This window comes from Arachis ipaensis, chromosome B01, assembly GCF_000816755.2.
Source record: "Arachis ipaensis cultivar K30076 chromosome B01, Araip1.1, whole genome shotgun sequence".
NCBI lineage: Eukaryota > Viridiplantae > Streptophyta > Magnoliopsida > Fabales > Fabaceae > Arachis > Arachis ipaensis.
In genome coordinates, this window is record NC_029785.2 from 42,636,239 (window position 1) to 42,657,799 (window position 21,561).

At 35.7% G+C, this 21,561-nt stretch overlaps 1 protein-coding gene across 1 annotated transcript in view; it reads left to right on the forward strand.

The window, feature by feature from the left end:
* LOC107629829 (transcription factor KUA1) overlaps positions 1 to 3,053 on the forward strand; it is a gene marked incomplete in the record, with an annotated part of 5,458 nt that extends 2,405 nt beyond the window's left edge. The window contains 2 exon segments of the mRNA XM_016332742.2: positions 1,628 to 1,836; positions 2,224 to 3,053. Of these exon segments, the coding sequence (XP_016188228.1) occupies positions 1,628 to 1,836; positions 2,224 to 2,751 (737 nt within the window).

A 21,561-nucleotide genomic window follows, 5' to 3' on the forward strand; every position in this document is an offset into this window, starting at 1 on the left:
AGGGATGAAAAAGTAAAACAAGAGATAGATCAGAGGAGCTTGACCCAAACCCTGCAACAGCAACGGGTGGAAAAGAGAAGATGAAGGTGTAGCTAGAATCTCTATGGTGGGTTTCCAAAGACAAGTGCTTTTGGTGAAAGATAGGAGCATTGTTGTTATTTTTGAGTCAACTCTTAATTTTTAATGAATTTATGATCTTTTTACAGGAAAACAAAAATGACTTAACTTGTTTACATACTCTATTTTGTCAAGCTCCTACAACTTAAAGTAAATTGTCTCAAAATCGATAGATTCAATTTGTCTAGTGACTTCTGAGGTTAGAGACTAAATCTGCAATTGTTTTGACCCTCAAAATGTGCTATTTGGATATGTGGATTTATGTGTTGATGTTATACAATATTTAATGAGTCAAGCTAATGTTGTATATATTTTCTCAAACTATAAAATATTTTTGAAATGTTAAATCTTTATGGGTCTAAAAGTTGAGTTTATTGTTTAAGATTGATCAATCTTAAGTTCTTAAAAAATTTGCTCAAACTCTTTTAGTTTGTGTAATATGCAATTAATGGAAACGAAACCGTGATGAACCTGGATTGCAACAAACCAGTGTGGTTTTCACTCTCCCCCAAGTGTTTTATTGGCAATGCCAAGTTCTTGAAAGACCTGGCCCTCTTCTAGTCTGGGTCTATTTTCCAGCTTCCTGAGATGCTACTCCACACAACATCCATCCCTCACCCTATACAATTCTAACCTCCTCACTTCCAATGCCAACTCAGTGAAGTTGGTTACATGCATTTCCCCCGAACTATCAATATATTTCCCCATTTTCCCTTTCTTGATGCACTCTAATAATGTGGGTTCCTAACAGTTTGACAACCTTGAACAGGAGATCAAAGGAGAAATGAGAAGAGGGGCTGAATGACTGTTAGAGGTGGGTCATTCTAACCCTGGAAGGCTTCTGGTTAAACATGTATCTCTTGGATAGAATAAGAGAAAGAGAAGTGAAAAACCTCTATGTGGATGTATTACATCTGTCCTTGCTTGTTTGGTATAGATACCAAGCAATCAATTCATGGCATATTTTCAAGAACAATACATAGCTAGTTTTCTTATTATTCTAGTAAACGAGTAGTTGCCATAATCGCCATGCTGAAATGCATATTTCAGCTGCTCTGCTCTGAGGTTGCTGTAGTGCCATTATTAACAACTGTGATTCAAAGGCCTCAATGTGATGTAAACATTTATCAGGCTTTGCTTTAAGCCAGGCTGGTATTATGTTTTAACAAAAATGGCCAGGCTGGTCCCCAATAGACCTATTGTAGATGAGTAAAACTAGTGTACCCTTGGGTCTTGGTTAATTTCTATGGTGAAATGTTAGAATGTTTGTCATACTACACAAAAATGATAATATCTCTAGTTTATTTCATACTCACAATGGTGTTCAAGCATTAGCTGAGATGCCTGTTTTAGCTATGATTTAATGGGTGTTTTGTTTTGATTTGTTCTAAATTAATTTCATTTTTACATTGCACATAACTCCAACAATGCTACCATATCCTAAATGAAGACAAGCAAACACATTCATGCAGCATTTTCTTATAGTTTAATTATAATTTTTAATATGTAGGGGTTCCATGGACTGAGGAGGAGCATAGAATGTTTTTACTTGGATTACAAAAGTTGGGCAAAGGTGATTGGCGTGGAATCGCAAGGAACTATGTTATATCAAGGACCCCTACTCAAGTGGCCAGTCACGCTCAAAAGTATTTCATCAGGCAAAGCAATGTGTCTAGACGGAAAAGACGCTCCAGCTTGTTTGACATTGTTGCAGATGAAGTTTGTACTCTTGTCTGCAATTACTATCCATGAAATAATTCTTTTTTTATTTTATTTTGCATCAAATGAACATTTATGCCACATAATCTACTCATGTTCATTGATAAAATTACCCAATTGTTTTTATTTCTTTAAAGATATAGTGTTTTCTGTTCTAGCTTCTATCATGACTTGGTAGTCATTTGTGATTTGTGAAAATTATCCATTTCCGTTGTTCTTCTGCTTCTGGGTTGACAATTACGAATCTTGGCCGATTCAATGTGCATTAAAATAATCTTGTTAAGACTACTCTAATATCTCAGATTCAATTTGCTCTTTTCTCTTAAACTTTTAAAGATTTTCTTTATTTCTTATATTTATTTATATATTTTAATCTTGATTTTGCAGGCAGCTGATGATACTCCAATGGTACAGCAAGACTTCTTATCAGCTAACCAGTTACAGGCTGAAACAGAAGGCAATAACCCCTTGCCTGCGGTTCCCACCCTCGACGAAGAATGTGAATCCATGGATTCCACCAACTCCAATGATGGAGATTCTGCGCCATTAAAGCCTGAAAACTCTCAACCACCACAACAGCAGTCATCTTATCCGGTGCTGTATCCTGCATACTATTCTCCTTTCTTCCCATTTCCTCTGCCCTATTGGTCAGGGTACAGTCCAGAGCCTAATACTGTGAAGGAGGAGACACACGAGGTGCTGAAGCCAACTGCAGTGCATTCCAAAGCACCAATAAACGTTGACGAACTCGTTGGCATGTCAAAACTGAGCTTGGGAGAGACTATTGCAGACTCAGGCCCGTCCTCTCTGTCCCTGAAGCTTCAAGAAGAAGGGCCATCTCGGCAGTCAGCGTTTCATGCGACCCCAACATGTGGCAGTTCGAATATGAATGAGAGTGCTATCCATGCAGTTTGAGATGTTTGTTTGTGTTGCAAGGAGGGCATTGTATTCATGGCTCATGAAATGTGGTTCTCGTCTTCTCATGTATGTGGTTGTTGGGATATGTATAACCTTAATAATTGTTTCTTTGCCCCCATGATGGGAATTAACCTAGTTTATTTCCTTTGCTGGTAGGGAATAGTGTCTAGGAAATTACTTAGGTCTAAATCAAAACTCTTTAAAATATGTCCAGTTATTTGTATTCTCAATGTTATTATGTAAAGTTGATTATGCAGTGTGACAATCTATTTCTCTACCCTGAAGTAGTTTTTGTTTTCCGGATTGTGTTGGATGAATAATACACTAACACGAGTACACATTGTCTTAAATACAGTTGAGGGTAAGCAGATATATGAATAAGGCAGATACCAACTAACCTACGAGTTTAATGGGCTATTTAATGTATATGAAAGCCTTGTGGATATTAATCAGTAGAAGTGTACGGTAGTAATAGCGTGTCTCTTGTTAAGTCATGCCATCTTACTGTTTTGATAAATACAAGATGTAAACTTCCACCAATAGATTCTCTTTTATTATTAGATATTATATTAGTGAGGACATAAGGTGTTTCAACGCCACATGAATTTAAGAATTTTAATACCTACACGATTATTTTCTGTAATTTTGAACCAATTTTTCTTGTTATCTAAGGAACGAATTTTTTGTTTTAGATATTAGAGTAGTAATGATGTTTTTTTTTAAAATGTGAAATGTGAAATCATTTAATTAGAGAAATAAAAATTGAACTGTTCGATTTATTAGAGGTATAGAAATCGAACTGTCCAATTTGTATTTAAAAAAATAAAAAAATTAAAGTACAAAAATCAAACTCTTTAATTTGTGTACATTTCACAATTTTAAAAAACACAAAAAATACAATGTTAAAGTATATTATTATTTTTACTTCCATTGAAAAAAAACAGCCGTTGCAAGCAAGTGTTGAAAGGAACAAAGGGTTGAAATGGAGTTCAAAGTTGGGGGTAGGAATAGGACTTTTTGAGTTCTTTTTTTTTTTTTACTAACTCACGTGCTTGTAAAGCTACTCTCAAGGACAAATTTGTGATACTTTATTTAGAATGAAAATCTTTCTTTTTCTGATAAAAAACAGAGAAATCTACCTTCAAATTAAAAAAATAAAATAACAGAAGAAAAGAAAGCAAAGTACGCAGCATCTTTGGGCTGGAGATATCATCCAGTGTCAACTATACTATTTTCTGCCTTATCTTATCCCCGTCTATAGTACCGTTAGCCAAAAAAATAAAACATCTTTTATTTATTTATTTTACACCGTTTGTGTTGTTGACCTTATCTTTTGATGTGTACGGTATCCTCTTGATTCAATGTCTTTACTGAAATTATATTAAATTGCATATTTGGTGTATGCCTAACATTCTTCAACTGCAACTTGCATTTTATGTTCGTTTCAAGTCATATATTACCCATACCGATGATATCACACATTTTTTTATTTTTCAATTTGATCTTGCCAAAATTTTCAACAGTATAAGAAATAAAAAATTCACACCTCGGAGTGACGTGACATGATGCACTAGAGTCTATAATCCAAGTGGAATCATCACAGATAAGATTCACATAATTTCATCATATGTGATAAGAACATATTCATAAACAATTGCAGTAGTTTTTTATTACTATCTTTATCTTTGTCTTCGTTTCTTTCCCTTAATTGTTTTCTTTCCAAGAACCTACAATACCTCTTGATATGCCCGGACTTGCCACAATGGTGACAAATAAATTCCTTTCTTGGCTTGTACTTTCCTCTTGAACTGCTTCTGACATGTCAGAATTGTGAGATTTTCTACTTTGAATTCTCTCCCATGACTCTGAAATAAGTGCTTCTGACTGGGAGGAGGCATTAATCAAACCTCACTCTCTTCTTCTAACTTCTTCATTCAACATGCTCTCTTTAACCATTGCTAATGTTAACTTTTTATTTGGAGCTGAGTTAGTTAGTGTCACAACCAAAACTTTTCAACTATCAAGCAAAAAACTCAATAACAACGAGGCTTGCAACTCATTCTTTAAAGTGATTTCATTATTTTTCAGTTGGTTCACCGTCTCCTGAAAAATGCTCAAGTGCTCCAGTATTGATTTACCTTCAATATACTTCATATTGACAAGCTTCCTAATCAAGAATGCTTTGTTTTGCACATTCTTTCTCTCATATCTCCTTCAATTTTGTTTCACATTTTCTCGGCATTTGTTTCGGTGTCAACATGTGGACACACGCTAAGAATAAGCCATTGCCTAATCAAAGCAACTGCCTTCCGATTCAGCTTCTTCCATTCAGCATCGGATTTAGTACCTTTGGATTTATCCCCTTCCACAAGATCATACAAGTCCTTGCTATATAACATACTTTTCATGAGGGTCTTTCAAATCGAGTAATTTTGGAATTCAATTTGACCATATTTGCCCCATGAGTATTTTTCTCCATTTAATCAGCACAAAGATAAACAACCAAAACTTTAGATACCACTTTGTTGGAAAAATTGAGGTTCAATAAGAACCTGTTTAACAGCGAAAGCACTAAAAATAATTTTTCCATAAATAGGCAACACCAAAGATATTCCAAGCAGCAAATTCAATGGCAGAAATTAAATAATCAAACACTAAAATTTTATCGTGAAAACCCCCTCCCCCAAAAGAGGGACAAAAAACCTATGGAACCTAATCCAATAAAATCTTCTACTATCAAAACAATGGGTATACAATCAATCTTTCTAGTGGCACTAGGACATCTCAATAATCAACAAAATATATCATCAAAACTGATGAAAATAACATAAGCCCTCCACAAAAGTGAGTATCTCAAATCAGATAAAAGAAAAGGCAATATAACTAGCAAGTTATATCTAATATTCATCTCTACACCAAGAATAACATAATAAAATTTCATAAAAATAGAGTAAATTTACCAGGTTAATGAAATCAAAATAGTACACACACTCTCTCTCACACTCTCTCTCTCTCTTTCTCTCTTGGCTAAAAGCCACTTCTTTCTTTTATTTATTTATTATTTTTTGTTTTAAAGTTATGTGGACCTCACTTATAGTTTGGAAATCCACCAACACAATTCACTCCTCCTAGTATGGTCTAATATCCCTACACCCTTTACAAACAAATAACTTACGACATTGCAAGATTCTTTTGATTTTTTGAGTGTCAAAATCTTTTTGTAGGTACTATTTACTAGTTATCAGATTGAAGGACTTCCGCCATTCCGGTCACAAAATTTTCTAAGTCCATATCTAACCATCTCTTCGTGTAGGTAACCCTTGAACAATTTCTTTGAATATTTGAGGATAGTTTCACAATTCATTCACTCCAAGATGAATTTATTAACTAAATAAACCATCTTTTTAAAATTGAGAATTGGATAAAAATGATAGTGAAATGGAAAAGGAGGAGGCAATGGTCATATTTGTGGGTGGCAAAATGGGAAGGATTAGAAAGGGTGAAAATGGTGATAGGTTAGCGGTGGTCGAGGTGGAATTGGGACATGGTGATAGTTATGGTAGATAATGAGATGACGATGATCATGATGATGATAGCGACATTGACAACTAATAAAGGGTGACAGCAATGGGATGAAAGAAAGGGGGTTGGTGGTTGATAATGAAAATAATCATGCTAATGATGCAATGATTGGTTGAGTTAATGGTGAAAGAAGGTGTTATAGTGATAGTGCTTGGTTTTGGTGGGGATGATGATGATAGTGTGTAAATAATTTATATAAATATGTTATGCGAAATTTATTTTTCTTATGAAAAGAACCATTGTGTTTTTGCTCAATATTGACATTAAGGGTGTTTTGCTATTTTGTGGGTGCAGGTTTCAACACATGAGAGGCGTGGTGAATAGATGTCGTCAGCATCGTGGCAATACCCTGTCAACACGCGGGGGGCATGGTGATTAGGCGTTGTCAGCGACGTGGCAGCACTCTGCCAACACGCGGTGGGCTTGTTACCTCAGGAATCTAACCAGCTTTTGTAGAGATTTTTGCATATTTTCGAGGAGTTGCAGGTGCTGTTTAACACGGGGTGGGCGTGTTAGAGGTGGTCTGCATGCAGGAGATAGCTCTTTCCTACAGAAACCACCGATGCAAGATTAAAGCTCTTTAAATAGAGCTCAACCCTCCCTCCATAACATTTATCCGTAGTGAGTTTGAGAGAAAAGAAGTGTAGCTCCCTAGTAGTGTGTTAGTAGTATGTTTAAAAAAAAAGAGTAATTATACATAAAAATAATTATTAGTTTGTATTAATAAAAAATAGTGCGTAACTATACCCAAAGGACATATTATCAATTATTTGGATCATCTCAATTATGTAAGTTGATAAAATCTTCATTCATTTAAATTAATAGATATATTTAATGAATAAATATATTTTTATTGTACCAGCCTAACAGGTATCTAATGGTTCATAAACTGGATTCACCAGAGACGTGGAATCCGATGATAGAAGACGCTTTACGAGTAATGGAATTCTACCACGTTTCTAGAATTGGAGTGATCAGAGGATTTTATTCCTTACTATCTGCTTTGGTGGAAAGGTGGAGGTCGGAGACTCACACATTTGTATTGCCAGTGGGTGAGGTTACTGTGACATTGGAAGATATCGCTCATATATTTAGCCTACTCATTGATGGACAGGTTGTGAGCAGCTGGATAGATAGCAGTGGCAAATTCATGCAGAGTTAGAGTATCGTGATTTTCGGCCGCAAACCCATTATGAGTAGTTCCTCCAAATCTTATATAAAGTTGGCATGGGTTCGCTGTATCAGAGACGCAGAGCCATTGGACACTTTGGAGTCTATTCAGAGATATGTGAGATGCCAAATTTTCTGTTTGATGGATTCGACTCTATTCACGGATAAGTCGACAGCATATGCCCACGCGAAGTATCTACTGTTGCTCCGCGATTTTGAGCTGATCCACACTTATAGTTGGGCTTCAGTATGTCTCGTGCATCTTTACAGGGCACTGTGCTGTGCATCACGGTATGATACTAAGGAGATGGATGGCTGTGCACGTACCATGACAGTACCTTCCAGCGGCTGACGTATCAGTTGCTCGGAGGTAACAGTTCCTATTTTAGTTGTGTATTATATTGACGATGCATATTTGTTTGACGGCACATTTTTTAATTTTTTCAATGTGACGTGTTTTAGGGAGAGTCATTCCGCACGAACCACAGCATGGTTATCGAAGATCACAACAATATTTAGGCAGGAAATAGACTACATGGACGAGATAAATGCTTTTACTTTGTGTGTGTTAATATCAAATATTAATATTAAATATTAGGGTTCTAATTTTCTAATAATATGTTGCAGTTTGTATGGCAGTCGTACGAAGGATTGATAATATCTGACGAGCTACATGGCACCTTGAGGTGTGAGACACAATTGCTTCGTTATTATCGTTTGAGTGTGTCGAATGGAACCCTGCGAATCAAGTAATGCGTCAGTTTGGGTATGCACAACCCGTCCTGGAGGTAGAAAAAGTCATTCTATTGAAGAACATTGCATCACTCTTCGCGGAGTGCAGCTTCATGACTGGAGAATTTTACATGTGGGGTGGATAGCGGAATAGGGGATCCGTCGTAACACTCAGTTACGGGATCGGCACCACCTTCCGGTTTGGGACTTTAGACCGTCAGCTGAGTACCGTGATTGGTACGTGGGGTAGTTCGGGCAACTGCTGAGATTGTCAAAGTAAGTTCCTCAGCATCCACCTCAGCCACCAGCACTTCAGCTACCTGCACGTCAGTATGCAATATTTCAACTATTGCCCTATTATCTCCCACAACAACTAGACCACAGTCAGCACAGTCACCATGGCCAGTCCAACGACCATGGCGAGCCTAGCCGTCACAGCCGACACAGTTAGCACAATCACATCGGCTAGTCCAGCGACCATGGCGAGCCCAGTCGTCAGAGTCAGTCTAGCCGCCACATTCAGCCCACACAGCATATTCAGCCCGGATAGCAATGGGTTGGCTTTTCGCAGATCCATCATAGATTCCCATTGATGGGAATGGGGATGATCATATACAGCAGTGGGTTGATACTGGTGTGGGTTGTTTTCCATATTTTCGCACTATCCCTTCACCACCAGAGTCTGGTCGACAGGGGTCTGCTACTGGTCGCACTTCAGGGCGGGTGTCATGTGATTCCCGACAAAGTGGTTTCATCGCTCTGCATATGGTTTTCGATACTGGTCATCTCAACCTACCAGATATTGGGCCAAGCACTTTTGAGCATGAGGTTGTTGAGGAGTACAACCTCGGTAGTATCTGTTCCGGCAGAGGCAGGTAGGTCGGCCACCCCGGATGTTGGTGATTCAGTTCAAGGTCATTTGATAAACCCCAATTTTAGGGTTTATCTTGTGTTGAATTTAGTGAATTTTATCAACTTATCTCACATTTATTCAATGAAATAGCATGATTTTGTGAATTTCTCCTAAATTGTGCTTAAGATTAAAAACAAGCTTTTTAGGCTCTTAAATTACTAAATTTAATTTCTTTTAATTCCATTCGATGCCTTGATGTGTTTGTTAAGTGATTTCAGTCTTAGAAGGCAAAGATTGGATTGAAGAAATAAAAAAAAAGTATGCAAAGTGGAGAATTCATAAAGAAATGAGGATTTGGTGGAATTCATGGCCACGCGTACGTGTGACATGGTGCGTACGCGTGACACTCGGCACGTGACTCACTTAAAGAAAATGTGGCTGACAATTTCTGAGCTCATTCAAGCCCAAATCCAACTCATTTCTGAAGTATTTAAGGCCAAATTCAAGAAGAGACAAGGGGGGAGCAATTAGGGTAGCTTAGAAACCATACTTTAGGTCATTTTTTAGAGAGAGAAGCTCCCTCTTCTCTCTAGAATTTAGAGTTTTTAGTTTAATTTCCTCTTAGATTTAGGTTTTAATTCTTGTTTTTATCTAGTATCTTTTACTTTTTCTTGTTCTATTGCCTTAATTCTCTTAGTTCATCTTGTTAATTTCTCATTTGTGTCACTTTTAGTTACATGAACTTTTGTTACTTTTAATTTCATTTAATACAATTTGATATTTTTATGTTTATTGGTATTTAATTGAGTTGTTATTGTTGTTATCTTACATTTGGTAGCCTTAAATTTTATTATTATTACAATTTAATATGCTTTTCTTTTTATGCACACCAAGTGTTTGATAAAATGCTTGGCTTAGTTTTAGAGTAGATTTTTGAGCATTCTTGGCTTGGAAAAAGAAGTTTGGTAATCTTAAGTTATTAATATCCAATTTAGATTGGTGATTTAGAGTTGTTAGTTAATCTTGTTTCCATTGATGCTACTTATGGATTGGAATTAACTAGGTCTACTTGATCTTCTCCTGATATTGGAGATAACATAATAGGCTTAATTTTTGGTAATTATTATGTTATGATTAATGACTAGGATAGAAAATCTTGATTCTCAATCCTTGCCATGAATGACTCTTTAGTATTTGTTATCTTTAGTTGTTTGCTTTACTCTATTGTCATTTAGATTAATGTCTTCTTATCCGCAAACCACCTCCGCGAATCTCATAACCGATAACACATATATCTCACTACAATTCCTTTGAGAGACGACCTGAGATCTAATACTCTCGGTATTTTTATTGGTTTGCACTCATGACAAACAAAATTAAACTCTGATGTGGGTCAATTGTTGGTTTGGAACTATACTTGCAACGGAGCAATTCTTTTATTGAGAAGAAATTTCGAACCAATGATCGGCCCTATATCAAGTTTTTGGTGCCGTTGTCGGGGAATTGCAATGTGTGCTTTTTATTGGTTATTGTTCATATGTTAATATTGTGAATAGTTTGCTCTTTGTGTGTTTGCTTGTTTGAGTTAGTAATTATGATTTTGTTCCATTTGTTTCTTAATAGTTTTTGTTTTTGTTCTCTCTTTTCACTATGAATTCTTACCATTTTGGCTATGAGTTTAGTTCAAACTATGTTGTAGAAAATGAAAGCTTCAATGAGGGCTTGCATCAAGGAATTGGAAATCAAAGGTGGGAGGAGCCTCAGTCATATAGACAACCTTCTTGGCAACAACCTCCCCCGGTTTCTTACGGTTACACTCCAACTCCTAATGCATACCAATTTAATAGATGTGGTGGACCTCCTTGTGGTTGTCAACCACAACCACCATATGCATATGAACCTCCTCCTCAACATAGTCCTCATCAACCTTACTCACAAGTCCCACACTACCAAACACCTCCATATGATCCTAACCCATACCTACCATACCAACAACCATATGAGCCATACTTAGAATTACCACCATTCCAACACCAATACTCCCAAGAACCACCAATACCATATACACCACCTCAATGTACTCACCAATATGAACCACCTTCCAATTATAAACCCTTTTTCCAAACAATGAACCCTCTTTCTCACTACCGCCTTCATTGAATGAAGTTCTCCATCCTTTAATGTAAGAACAAAGAGATCTTTACTCTCTTCTCCAAAAGTAAGAAGAAGAGCAAAGAGGGCTAGAAACCATGGTAACTACCATGACTAAAGCCGTTAACCGCATAGTCTCCCACCTACGCTCATGCAATCAAGACACTTCCGTTGAAGAATGTGGAGGATCAACCAAAGAAGGTAGTGAGGAAAAAAACTTGGAGTTTTAAGGTGAAGAAGAGGAGTTGAAATAAGAGTCGCAACCAAAGGAGAAAGTTGAGATAGTTGAGCCAGAATGAGTGTTTGAAGAATTATGAGAGGTCGATCAAGAAATGGATTCAATCATTGATGAGTTTTTATCCACACTAAATAATCACCTCGATGATCTTGTTGAACTTTCTTTTGTTGGGCATGAAAGCAAAGTTGAGGAGGAATGTGCACAACCTCTAAGACACATTTTGAGCAATGAAATCAAGCAAGAGAAGAAAAGTGGAAAGACTTGTCTAGAGGTGGAAGTTATAAAAGAAGAACACAAGGGAGTGGAAATTATCTTGCCCAAGTTGTTGGAGACCTCTCTTCCTAAGTCGCCATCATCCATCTTAACATTTGAGTAGGTAAAATTCTTGTCCCTAGACTTTATTATCCCACTTGAATATGGGTTTCTTGAAACGGATGGTCAACTTAGAAATATTTGTAAATTGAAGAGCAAGAGGGAAATGGTTAGTGGTTGAAAACTCCATTCTAGATTCATTATGGTTGAATTGTTAAGGCTTAGGGTCTCATGGTTGGAGGAATGCTAAATTAAATGGATTTAGGAGGATGTTTGGGTATTCAAAGTTTGGGATCCCAGCATATGTGATGAGGATTAATTTTGGAAGCTCCGAGCTTGTGGGGAACTTCATCAAAGCTTGGTAAAATTGGTTGGAAATTCTGACAATCACCTAAAGACCAAGCATTGGTGAAAGTTCAAGGATGAATTCAAGCACAAGCCACCCTGATGAGAGCTTACCAAAAGGTCCAACTTAAGGACTTTAAATAAAAATGCTAGGTGGGAGACACCCCACCATGGTAAACTCTTTCCATTCTCTTGTGTATATAGTTGATGAATGAATTGAGTTTCCATTGTTAGGTACTTTCTTTCTTTAAATCACTCTTGTATATATTGCCTTTAGATGTTAGTTTGCTTGGTTAGATTTGTACTTTACGCGGTATGTTAGAATAGTTGCACATCTTGTTTTGAATTGCATTTTCTTTTGTTTAATTTGAATAGTGAAATGTGTGAATAGTTTTTAGGAGTTAAAGAATTTTGTTAATCTTGAACTTTGGTTAGTTTGTAATGTAAATAGTTCGGTGAAAATTGTGTTTATGTTTGAATCTATATTAAAAAAAAGAAACTCTCACGTATACGTGTGACCCACGCGTATGCGTGACACTGCAAATAATGGTCATGCGTGAATCGTGCGTGTACTGTGCTGCAGCATGGCCTGGACAGATAATTGTGCCAGGACCATGTAGAAAGTGTGCCCTGGGAACAACTGCATGTCACGCGTACGCGTGTCCCATGCGTACGCGCAACATCCAATTTTCCCATGTCACGCGTACGCATGACCTTCCGCATACGCATGACCCCCTGCTTTACACACTCGTCTTTTTTTTCTCTTCTCTCCATTTCTTTTCTTCTTTTCTCTTCTCTTCTTCCCCTCCTCCAACCACCATCCACCACTACAATTCTCCATCTACCATCATCTCCTTTAGTTAGTTAGTTAGTTAGCTGGTTGGTTTAATTTTCTGTTTTGATGATAAGTGTTGGATTATTAATTTGATTTGTTGATTCTGATGAGATATTGCTACTGATTATTGACTTAATACTATTTTAGCATCATTGTTACGAATATTTATTGTTGGATTTCGTTATTGAGGTTGTAATTTGTTGCTTGGTATTGAATTCTTCATGCTTAATTTTGTGCATACAAAGTACTTATGACATCGCCTTCAAAGCGTTCTAAATATTTTAAATTGCATATTTTGGCCACCATGTGATTTGATTTCATTATCTATCATGAGGCAATTTGCTTCTATTTGATGCATTTGTTGTTAGGTGATACTTGCTTATGTTGATTTTTATTTACATCACCTAGTTGATGCATCGAAATTGTAGAATTGTGAAATTGGATTGTAAGTTCACCTAGGGACAGCTTTTTGAAATTCTCAAGCTATATGGATTATGCTTGCTATGTGATTGATTTTCACTTCTATCTCTCTTTTCCTAAGTTGCATAGCAACCATGTTTTCCACTTCGTATCAATTAGGTGATGCGAACAAAAATTCGAGATGTATCATTGTTTGCTGTGTGAATTCCATATTTCATTTGGTCCATTAAGTTCTCTTATACATCAACCAATTTTCATTCTTTATCCATTTCACAATTGCTTGATTCTTGTTTGAGTTCTTTCATACTTTTTTATTACTTGTTTGTTTGTCTTAACCTACAAGTTCCTTTAAAAGTATCTCAAGCACACTAAAATGAGTGAAGTGCATACTTATTTTGTGTAATTGTGACATAGCTTTCTATGCCAGTGTGTGTGCTGCACTGCGCATAACCTAGAATTCACACACTTGTTTTCATCAATGTCACACACTGATTCACTCACTTCATTTTAGTGATCTTCACCTCATTCCAACAATATATGCTGAAGGATTACCATGTATTCATAACACGCAGCGGAGGAAAAGAAAGTAATCCTAAAGATATATTTTGTGCTTAAATTTTATTCCAATAATAATATATGTATAGATCAGATCTAAATACCTGTGTATGCTAGTAAAAATCACTTTCTCCTTGGATGGTACGAAGGCGCTATGCGTATCCACCTGAGACCAATCTTTGCTGTCAACTCCTTGACTAATGGACATCTAATCTAAATTGAAAAATCTCTTGCAACTCTTTGCACTCCATAAAATTCTTCTCTAAGAATTAGGCTCACATACGTTTATATGTGTAGAGGTAAAAGAATAAAACTCTTGTGTTTTATTCTCATCTATAATTCCTCTACTCTTTGCATACATATATATAGTATGAGATTTGTTAATGATTTTAAATTTGAATCTCAATTCAAATTTGAATCATATCTTACTATTTTAAACTTGAATCTTTCAAATTTATGAATCATATCATAACTCAATTTGAAACAGAATCAGTTAGGATCTCATCCAAATTTAGAATTCAAATTTATAAATAGAATAACAAATTATTCTCAAATCTCATTTAATATTCTCAATTATCATATTATTACTATATTCTTGGTACTAGCAAAGAATACAATAATATTTCATTTGAATTAATATAATTACTTATTTGATCAAATCAAAATAATAATTAAATAATTCTACAACAAATATTAGAACACTCGTTAGTGTGTGACCCCATAGGTTCAATACTAAGCGAATAATAAATTAGTCATACTAAATTTACTAATCAAGGTTGGTGTCTAGCAACACTTCTTAACGACCCGATAGTATGAAGTAATATATTTTTACTAAGAACCTGAGAAGAATAAAATATAATTCCTTCCATCTTTTCATATCTTGGTTAACCCTTAGAGTATGGTTTAATTATCAAACTCTAATTTGTTACCATTATTACAATGAATTGTGAATTACTTAAGAAACCCATTTCTTCATTCATTCAATCCCTTTGGCCAAGATTTTATTTATCTCAGTCATTATAATCATAGAGCTCAAACTCTTTACCGAGAGTTAACGTATTTCTTATTGACTAATCATTAATTCTACAAGTATTTAATTCATACCCAATATCCATTCAACTAGCACCCTAGGATATTAGGTGTTCAGAATCAAAATATAATAAATACATTGTTAATTACTATGACAGTCGCAGGTCAAATGAAACTCTATTACCATGTTCATCTTGAGAATATCCCAATTGTGTGGTTGCATCATATAACCACTATTTTTTTGTATGTGTTATTCTCTTTCTATGATTGTAATCTTTGATTTGTTTGATTCTTTATGTCCATTATTCTATGTATACATGCATTTATATGATTGAGATCATTGTTTCATTTAGCTCACTTACCCAAATAGCCTACCTTTCATCTACCTTTGTTAACCAATTTTGAGCCTATTTTAATCTCCTTTTGTTTTCAATTTTAGCACATCACTACTCTAAGTGAAAAATAATAAATGTCTTTGATTTGGATCTTTGATTAGCTTAGACTAGTGAGAGTGTGTATCATTTAAGAGTGGAAAGTTTGGGAATATTGGTTGAGATAAAAGTGTATTTTGTAGCTTTGTTGAAAATCTTGAAAATTGGGTACATACTCATGCATTAAATGTTTAAACCATATGCATTGATACTTTTGCATATATTTTATTTTGAAAAAATTATATATATATATATATATATATATATATATATATATATATAAAGAAAAAGAAAAAAAAGAATAAAAAGAGGACAAAATTCCCCAAGAAAAGTAATAATAACAATGCATATGTGTTGTGATTAAAAAGGGAATGCATGAGTATGTGAAAAAGTGAAGAATGGGTAGTTAGGTTTGCATTAGAGTTAAATAGGTTGTCATAGGTTAGGTAGGAAGTTTAAGTTAATCAAAGATTCAAATTTCAAGCTCACTTGACCAAATACAATCTTTACCTTTACCCTAACCCCATTACAACCTATGAAAAAGCTCTCATGATACTTGTATGCATGCATTGAATAATTGTTGATTGTTAGATGAAAAACAAATCTTAAAAAGCAAAATTAGAAGAGAAATGAGAGAATCAACTCAATACACTTGAGCGATTATAGAGTATACACATCCGGTGAGAGGTTTGATTGCTCAATTTTATGTTTTCACCTGTGATTATCTCCGATGTTGCAAGTTTGTAAATTATTTTCTATAACTTAATTCAATTGTGGATTTGACTTGATTGTAGTTGATTTAGCCCTTATGTTTATACATGCTTTCTTGGAATTTGAATTAGTTTGACCAAGTAGATACATATAGGTAGTTAGATAGCTAGAATAGTTGCATACATGTAGATATGTTGTATATAGATAGTTTGCATTGAATAAATGTTAGATACCCGTTTCTTGTCTTTCTTGAGTTTAGCATGAGGACAGGCTATTGTTTAAGTGTGGGAAGGTTGATAAACCCCAATTTTAGAGTTTATCTTGTGTTGAATTTAGTAAATTTTATCAACTTATCTCACATTTATTCAATGAAATAGCATGGTTTTGTGATTTCTCCTAAATTGCACTTAAGATTAAAAACATGCTTTTTAGGCTCTTAAATTGCTAAATTTAATTTCTTTTAATTCCATTCGATGCCTTGATGTGTTTGTTAAGTGATTTCAAACTTAGAAGGCAAAAATTGGATTGAAGAAATAAAGAAAAAGCATGCAAAGTGAAAAATTCATGAAGAAATGAGGATTTGGTGAAAATCATGGCCACGCGTACGCATGCTTCACGCGTACGCATGAGTGGAGGTTTCCTCAGGCCACGCGTACGCGTGACATGGCGTGTATGCGTGACACTCGGCAGATGACTCACTTAAAGAAAATGTGGCTGGCAATTTCTGAGCGCATTCAAGCCCAAATCCAACTCATTTCTGAAGTGTTTGAGGCCAAATTCAAGAAGAAACAAGGGGGGAGCAATTAGGGTAGCTTAGGAACCATGCTTTAGGTCATTTTCTAGAGAAAGAAGCTCCCTTTTCTCTCTAGAATTTAGAATTTTTAGTTTAATTTTCTCTTAGATTTAGGTTTTAATTCTTGTTTTGATCTAGTCTCTTTTACTTTTTCTTGTTCTATTGCCTTAATTCTCTTAGTTCATCTTGTTAATTTCTCATTTGTGTCACTTTTAGTTTCATGAATCTTTGTTACTTTTAATTTCATTTAATGTAATTTGATGTTTTTATGTTTATTGGTGTATAATTAAGTTGTTATTGTTGTTATCTTGCATTTGGTAGCCTTAGATTTTATTATTATTGCAATTTAATATGCTTTTCTTTTTATGCACACCAAGTGTTTGATAAAATGCTCGACTTAGTTTTAGAGTAGATTTTTGAGCATTCTTGGCTTGGAAAGAGAAGTTTGGTAATCTTGAATCATTAATATCCAATTTAGATTGGTGATCTAGAGTTATTAGTTAATCTTGTTTCCATTGATGCTACTTATGGATTGGGATTAAATAGGCCTACTTGATCTTCTCACGATGTTGGAGATAACATAATAGGCTTAACTCTTGGTAATTATTGTGTTATGATTAATGACTAGGATAGAAAACCTTGATTCTCAATCCTTGCCATGAATGTCTCTTTAGTATTTGTTATCTTTAGTTGTTTGCTTTACTTTATTGTCATTTAGATTATTGTCTTCTTATCCGCAAACCACCCCCGTGAATCTCATAACCGATAACACGCATACCTCACTGTAATTCCTTTGAGAGATGACTCGAGATCTAATACTCTTGGTATTTTTATTAGTTTTCACTCGTGACAAACAAAATTAAACTCTGATGTGGGTCAATTATTGGTTCGGAACTATACTTGCAACAAAGCAATTCTTTTATTGAGAAGAAATTTTGAACCAACGATTCATCATCCGTATAACCTATGGACAGAAAGAAATTCACCTGATAGGTTTACTCCGTCGCGTTTCGGTGAGGACATGGTAGGCAAGGGACTTGATTGGATGCTTCGGAAGAAGTAAGCAGGGGTTTAGTAATTAAGTTTATTTTTTAATTAATCTTTTGTAAGTTTACTTTATCGAACTTTAAATTATAGTTTCAGAATTAAGTTAATGTAATTTTTAGTTAACCTTTTGTAAGGCTATTGTATCAAATTTGAAATTATTATCTCAAAAACTATCAACGGTAATAACTCATAGAAGTTGACATCTAACTTAATAATACAAACACGACGATGCACACGGACATTAAGTGATAAAATTAACTTAAAAATACGAACACAACAAAGCTCAAAAACATTAACTGATAAAATTACCTAAACATACAACACAACGACTAACAAAAATCTAGGGACTAATATCATCACCAACTCCACTCGATCCAGCACGCTGAGGACATCGACTCCGATTATGACCCTGTCTACCATAGAGACGGCATATCCAAGGACTACACATTTCTCGTGAATCCATTTTATTGAGGTATCGGGTCAATTTGGGACGACCTTTTAATGTTTCCCGCAAGGCGGGATTAGTGACCAATGTCGGTCCAGGATAAGCAGGCCATGTCTCTGGACCGCCTAGTGGTACGAACATAAATCTGTAGATCATATGAACCTCTGTCATCTTGTACACATCATTTACATACAGCTACCAGTCGAGATGCTGGTTGGCACAGCAAGCAATAACATGGTGACATGGTAGTCGTTCCACCTGAAAGTGTCCACAGTCACACGTCCGCCATGCAAGATCAACTGCCAACACCTTTTCATTAGGCATTTTATGCACCTCAAACTTCTCGTTTCATCTATCAAACCGATGTACAACTATATTTCCAGCACGTTGCATATTTGCTTCTATTCATTGTTGTGCAAAAGCAAAGAAAGTAAATCCAGTCCACTTGCGATCGTGAGCCTCGACACTCTTCCGTGTAAATAGCTCGTTTAACCAATAATATGTTGCTCGAACAAGTGCCAACATAGGGAGGTTTTGGGCACTCTTGAGCACTGAATTAATGCATTCAACAAGTTTGTCATCATGTGGCCCTATCGATGTTCCTTGTTAAATACGAATACCTAGTTTCTAAGTCCAATGGCATTGCACCACTGGGCATATGCCTCACCTCGCTCTTGCAACTTCTTATAGTTGATGTTGTACTCCTCCACTGTCCTTGAATACCCTATGTTGACAACAATTTTTTGCAAGTGCAGAACTTTGAATGCCCTTAAGAAGTTACTACCGATGTGCCTAATACAAAACACCCACCATGCTCTTTGAGGTTGTCAATCACCTCCAGAACAATTTACTGCTGCCTAGATTGACTCATGTCGGTCTGAGATTATACCCACACCGTCTCTTCTAACAACATGCCTTCATAAATTATGGAGAAAAAAGTGCCACAGATCAGCGGTCTCCCCCTCTACGAGGGCCAAAGTGATAGGTACAATGTTCTGGTTCCCATCTTGTGCAACAGCAACCAAAAGTGCACCTTTGTATTTTTCGTAAAGATGTGTGTCATCAACCTGAACCAGAGGCTTGCAATGCTTGAATGCTCTAATGTATGGAAAACTCCAAAATACGCGGTAAAGTATCCTTACACTTTTCGCCTCCTCACTCCCGTTATATAGGAGTCGTGTTTCTATTTGGGCAATTGAGCCAGACATCTTCCAAATCATGACCGAGAACCACCATGGCAAAGTTTGGTAAGAATCTCCCCAACCACCGAAAACTTTGGCTATGGACTTCTGCTTTACCAACCAAGCCTTTCGGTAACTGATGGTGTAGTTGAACCTTGACTAGACTTCCACAATTATAAATTTCACCTTGATGGATGGGTCGGTCTTAACCAATGGCCTGATAGCTTCAACAATTGTATCCGAGTCCAACTTGGAATGATCATGTGAAATCGTTCTTATGTTGCATGTGTGCCTACCGTTGTATCTGCATATCTCCCAATAATCTTTTTCCGTATCAAGCTGGATCGGATAAGCCAGTCGTACCCATGCCCATACGTCTTGCATTTTGCAAAGAACATTTGTGGCTCAGACTCATACACATTGTAGTCGACTCCCATAGAGATAGTGTAACTTCTAATTGCTGTGACAATCGACTTTCTAGAACTATATTCCATTCCGATCTTGAACTCCCCATCCTCAGAATCAGCAACACCTACAAAAAGTAGAAATCATCACTCATTGATCCATCCAAAATATAAATTAAGAAAAACATATTATTCACTCATCACGTACCTATGTCTGCATATTCCGGGAGTTCTAGTGCATGCATGGCATCAAGATCCAAGTTACGCATAAAAGGTGGAACGTCCATCGGTTGACTAATTGTGGGAGGAACCACTACATTCTCCACTGTTGCCTCAACTCCTACATCACCATCCTCATCTTCGTCGCCGGCTTCATAAGTAGCTTCGAAGTCCTCTTCACTGTCACTGTTCAATCCTTCGTACACTTCAGCTCTATCATCCTCTATATCTGAATAATTTTGAATCCTATATGCCTCTACGTTTTCAAACTCAGCATACAGCTCAATCTTTCGCTGTCGCACTTGAGTCTGCCGATGAATATGGAACGTATTCTGCATACTCGCTTTGTCAATGATTGGCATAATATCAAACAGTATTAGACCACCAAAAACTATAGTGGGATTCCGGTACAGAATGCTGCTCACTCTCCTTAACATATCGTTCTCCATGCTTTAACATAGACCGTTCTGAAGCTCCATGAGCATCATGGTGCATGAAACTACAAACGAAAACAAATTCTTACACGCAAATCTCACCCCTCATGAGTATTCCGTATAATCTCACCATTGCGATACACTACCAAGTTTGCGGTACCTTCCATCACACCAGAAACACACTCAAACAACTCTTCTTTTCGCAATGAAATGGTATTGAGCTTTACCTTATATAGGGTGAGCACTCAACACGCACACAATGTGTTGCATCGCCATCGAATTAGAGAGCGACACGTCATTCATACACCCCCACATGTTGAAGCTACCCTCTAATCAGACATCAACATGTCATCAACATGCCCTCCCCATTTTGTTAGCTCGCCCTCCACGTGCTGTGGCAGCATGCCCTCCACGTGTTGAATTTACCCATCTGACACATCCACTGATATGCAAATACACCAAAAATTCCCATTTTCATTAAAAACACCAATAAAATTTTCATATTATAAAAATGAGCCTTATGTACGTAAAATTGATTATTAAATTAGCTATTTATATAAAATACGTGTTAAAATATAAAATATATAGTGAAAATGAATTCACAATATTTATATTTATATATAAATACATAATTATTAATTTAAGAATTAATTTTTTATTAATAATTTTATAATTCGACAAAATTTAAAAATAAATAGAAGTTATTCATAAAAAAAAAACAAGCATAGTTTATAGATACTCTTAATTTTTTAATTTTATATATTTGAAAAAGTTAATCCATTTCATATAAAAATAAAGACTTTAAAAAATTTTTAATATTTTTATTATGATAATAAATTAAAATGAATAAAAAAATACAAAGTTGATTCAATATTAAAATAGTCAGTTAGATTTAAATTATAAAAACCAAAATGGGAAAT